The sequence below is a fragment of the Trypanosoma cruzi genome, genomic scaffold (genome assembly GCF_000209065.1).
Source record: "Trypanosoma cruzi strain CL Brener 1047053516537 genomic scaffold, whole genome shotgun sequence".
Taxonomy (NCBI): Eukaryota; Euglenozoa; class Kinetoplastea; order Trypanosomatida; family Trypanosomatidae; genus Trypanosoma; species Trypanosoma cruzi.
In genome coordinates, this window is record NW_001849406.1 from 1 (window position 1) to 4,005 (window position 4,005).

Here is a 4,005-nt window from a genome sequence, read left to right on the forward strand (position 1 = left end):
CCGAGGTGGAGAGGACCTTGAGTCTGTGACCGCTGAGCGCGAGGAGCTTGCCGAAAACCTGCGGGCCACGGAGGACGCGAAGACCGAGGTGGAGAGGAACCTCGAGTCCGTGACCGCTGAGCGCGAGGAGCTTGCCGAAAACCTGCGGGCCACGGAGGACGCGAAGGCCGAGGTGGAGAGGAACCTTGAGTCCGTGACCGCTGAGCGCGAGGAGCTTGCCGAAAACCTGCGGGCCACGGAGGACGCGAAGGCCGAGGTGGAGAGGAACCTCGAGTCCGTGACCGCTGAGCGCGAGGAGATTGCCGAAAACCTGCGGGCCACGGAGGACGCGAAGACCGAGGTGGAGAGGAACCTTGAGTCTGTGACCGCTGAGCGCGAGGAGCTTGCCGAAAACCTGCGGGCCACGGAGGACGCGAAGGCCGAGGTGGAGAGGAACCTCGAGTCCGTGACCGCTGAGCGCGAGGAGCTTGCCGAAAACCTGCGGGCCACGGAGGACGCGAAGGCCGAGGTGGAGAGGAACCTCGAGTCCGTGACCGCTGAGCGCGAGGAGCTTGCCGAAAACCTGCGGGCCACGGAGGACGCGAAGGCCGAGGTGGAGAGGAACCTCGAGTCCGTGACCGCTGAGCGCGAGGAGCTTGCCGAAAACCTGCGGGCCACGGAGGACGCGAAGGCCGAGGTGGAGAGGAACCTCGAGTCCGTGACCGCTGAGCGCGAGGAGCTTGCCGAAAACCTGCGGGCCACGGAGGACGCGAAGGCCGAGGTGGAGAGGAACCTCGAGTCCGTGACCGCTGAGCGCGAGGAGCTTGCCGAAAACCTGCGGGCCACGGAGGACGCGAAGGCCGAGGTGGAGAGGAACCTCGAGTCCGTGACCGCTGAGCGCGAGGAGCTTGCCGAAAACCTGCGGGCCACGGAGGACGCGAAGGCCGAGGTGGAGAGGAACCTTGAGTCCGTGACCGCTGAGCGTAACGATGCCGTGTTGTGTATAAGTAATTTGGAGAAAAGTCGTCGTAAGTTGAGGGATGCTTATGTGAATCTTCAACGAAAGAGCGCGGAAAATGATGTTCGTGTACGTGTTAGACATGATCGTCTTTCTTTTACGGATGGTTCTGCGGGGAGTTCTGGAAATGAGTTTTCTGTGACGAAGAAATTATTAGGTGCTCGTGGTTTATTTGGAAAGGAGAATAATGCTCAATAGATGATGATTGTGTGTATGCGCATTGTTTTTTTATTTGTTGCTATTTTTTGATTTGTATGGTTGCGTTAAGGAATGTTATATATATATATATATATATATAGATTTTGTATTGTATTGCTTGTACCTAGATTGATTCGTGTTTTTTTTTTTTTGTCTTTTTTTTTTTTTGTACTCCTTATTTATCCATTTATTTATTTTCGCTGCTGTTATGTGTGTTTGTGTTGCTGTGTTTTAATGGCATGTATTTGACTTTAGATGTTGTGGCTCGTTCCTTTTTTTTTTTTTTTTCTTTTGTTTTAATGGATACGGGTTTAGTGTTTTTGCGTGCTTGTCAGGAGCTTGTGAAGAGTATGTTCACGGGAGAGCTGGCTTGCCCTAATGAATGTACATACATACATACATGTACATATATATATATATAAAGGTGTGTGTGTGTGTGTATGTTTCCTGTTAAAAAGGAATATAAATTTATTTACGACACTTTTTTATCGTATGAATTTTAGGGACGCACGCGACTATGAAGGGAGGGAGGAGGGAATCGATAGCGGCCAGACAATTGTTTATTTTTATTTTTTTAAATTTTACCATCCCGCCGGCCTCTTTTTTTTTTTTTTTTGATTCCCACCGCTCGCGGCGGGGTGTCTTGTGGCTGGAGGAGTCCCGAAGTCCGCTACCTCGTAAGTAATCAATAAATAAATAAATATATCCATCCGAATAGAGCGAGTGGGCCACAGTTGTGGCTAATGGGTGATATATTTATATGTATTTATAGACTTACTGGGTGTTACGCTTTGAGGGTATGGTGAATTCATTCTTTTTCCATTCATCCCCTTCTTATTCATATCTGGTTCGGTTTCTATTATTGAAAAACTACAGGATTCGGCGAGAGGCCCAGAGGATTATTCTGTTGTTGTATTATGCTTTTTTCTTTTTTCTTTTTTGGCTATATTTTGTGGTGGGTACGGTGTCACGCGACCGCTGCCGCGATGGTGGGTGGATGAGGAACAATTGTGGAGGCCTTTCTCAGAGGCATAAGGGCGAGTGTATAGGGGGCGGACGGCTGCGGGTGGACGAGTAGAGGCGGAGAAACAACAACAACGGAAAAAGAGAAGGTAGGATGGATTTGGCGGAGAAGCGTCGACAGTTGGATGAAATCCGCGCGGCGCGGGAGGCAAAGCAGCGTTCTGTTCAGCAGCAGCTCCAGCAGCAACAGAAGAAGGGCAGCCAACATCATGTGTCTTCCTCATCCCTTGCGCGCAGCGGCACTCCGCAATCGTCGATGGCGTCGTCCGTGGGCGGGGATCCTTTGAATCGTGTGGCCTCGACGTTGTCGGCGGTGAGTGTGCGGGAGGAGCAGCAGACGGGGGATTCAAGGACGACGTCGGCCGCAGCGTCAAGACGACCACCGGTTACACTGTCTACAAGGATTTCTTCTGGTGATTTGCGTTCTAAAGTCAACCGTCGTGGCACGGGGAGTGGCACTACCGAGGCTGTGGGAGGGGAAGGCAGTGCGTGGAAGGTGGAGGTGGGCGTTGGGGCTTTTGCGCTGAAGCCAACTGTAGAAGAGGGGGAAAATGACCATAGCGTTCAAGATGGCATGATGGCTGCCTCCGTTGTGGGTGTTTTGTCGGCCCTTGAGGTGGAGGATGCAAGTGCGTGCGCCACAGAACGAACTCAGGATTGTGAGGCGAGCGGACAGCAGCGTGTTGTGCCCCCGCCTGACGTCGCAATGCTGCTGGCACATTCGTTGCGTGCAGAATCGTTTTGCAACTGCAAGGACCGCTGTGTGTTGGATGTCGTCATGCTGGACCCAAAGATTCCTGGTGGAAACACAGGTGTGAGTGACGATTGCAGCGGCTTTCTTGTTGCTTTTGCCCTTTCAGAGCCGCATCAAGCGGATGAACAGAGCGACAGTGCCCCCAAATTGCACTCTGGGCGTGGGATTGACGCACAGTCGCTGTTACCACTACCGTTGTCCACCTCCACAGCAACGACCGCAGCAGCCGTGGCGGAGGTTCTCGGTGAGCTTCGTGGTCTCGTGCTTCTTTGGTGCATCTCTCGCGGTAAAACTGGTGATGCTAGTTACAGTGTTATACCCCTGTGTTTTGACAGCGAAATACGCGTTTTGACGTACACACGACATCGACAACATTTATTGTTTGGTGGCGCTGCGAACGGCTGTGTGGTTGGGTGGAGGATTGATCATGCTTTGCAGGGACACTCTTGTGCTGTGATTGCGAATGGTTTGGAGCGTTTCTCTGTAGCTCCGTCTTTAATGCCGTTGCCTGCGGGGGGTGTTGCCGCTGTGGAACCGAGCGAACGGTCATTTCCATCACCACATACGCATCAGTCTCGTGTGATTGGCATGGCAGTTCACGGTGATGTCAACTATCACCATCTTTACACTATCAGTCAAGATGGACGTGTTTGCATGTGGGCGCCGCTACAGTTGGGGCTGCCTACGTCGAGTCGTGACGGGATGGTGTTAGGACAGCCAATTGGATGCGTCGGGTCTTGCGCTGCATTTGTTGATAAGGCGGCCGATGCGATGAGCAAAGTTGTTGTTGGCTGCCTTGACGGTCGCGTACTGGAGGGGCGTACGAAAAGTTCGAGTCTCGTGGAGATGTCTCCAATCAATGCCATGCCGGCCTTCAGTATCACAAACGACGTGTTGCCGCGTTCCAACTCGACGCAAAGAACATCCGTTGATGGCCCCGCGCATCACGCCACTGTTGTCGCGGTGGCGCCTCACCCGCTCCATGCCGACCCCCGCATTAGCGATACCGTGTTGACCGCTGCTGCTGACGGGA

At 53.0% G+C, this 4,005-nt stretch overlaps 2 protein-coding genes across 2 annotated transcripts, besides 7 other annotated features; both read left to right on the top strand.

Annotated features, from left to right (window-relative positions):
- On the top strand, nt 1-1,195 carry Tc00.1047053506439.9 (myosin heavy chain, putative; the record flags this gene model as incomplete). The annotated part of the gene is made up of 1 exon (XM_798117.1): nt 1-1,195. A coding segment is annotated over one exon (1,195 nt), but the record flags the coding sequence as incomplete, so codon positions are not given.
- Nucleotides 1-4,005: a sequence feature (heterozygous, non-Esmeraldo-like haplotype).
- Nucleotides 1,272-1,295: a microsatellite.
- Nucleotides 1,335-1,363: a microsatellite.
- Nucleotides 1,468-1,493: a microsatellite.
- Nucleotides 1,529-1,893: a mobile genetic element.
- Nucleotides 1,578-1,616: a microsatellite.
- Nucleotides 1,755-1,779: a sequence feature (AT_rich).
- Tc00.1047053506439.18 (hypothetical protein, conserved) lies at nt 2,313-4,005 on the top strand (the record flags this gene model as incomplete). Its single annotated transcript, XM_798116.1, has 1 exon — nt 2,313-4,005. A coding segment is annotated over one exon (1,693 nt), but the record flags the coding sequence as incomplete, so codon positions are not given.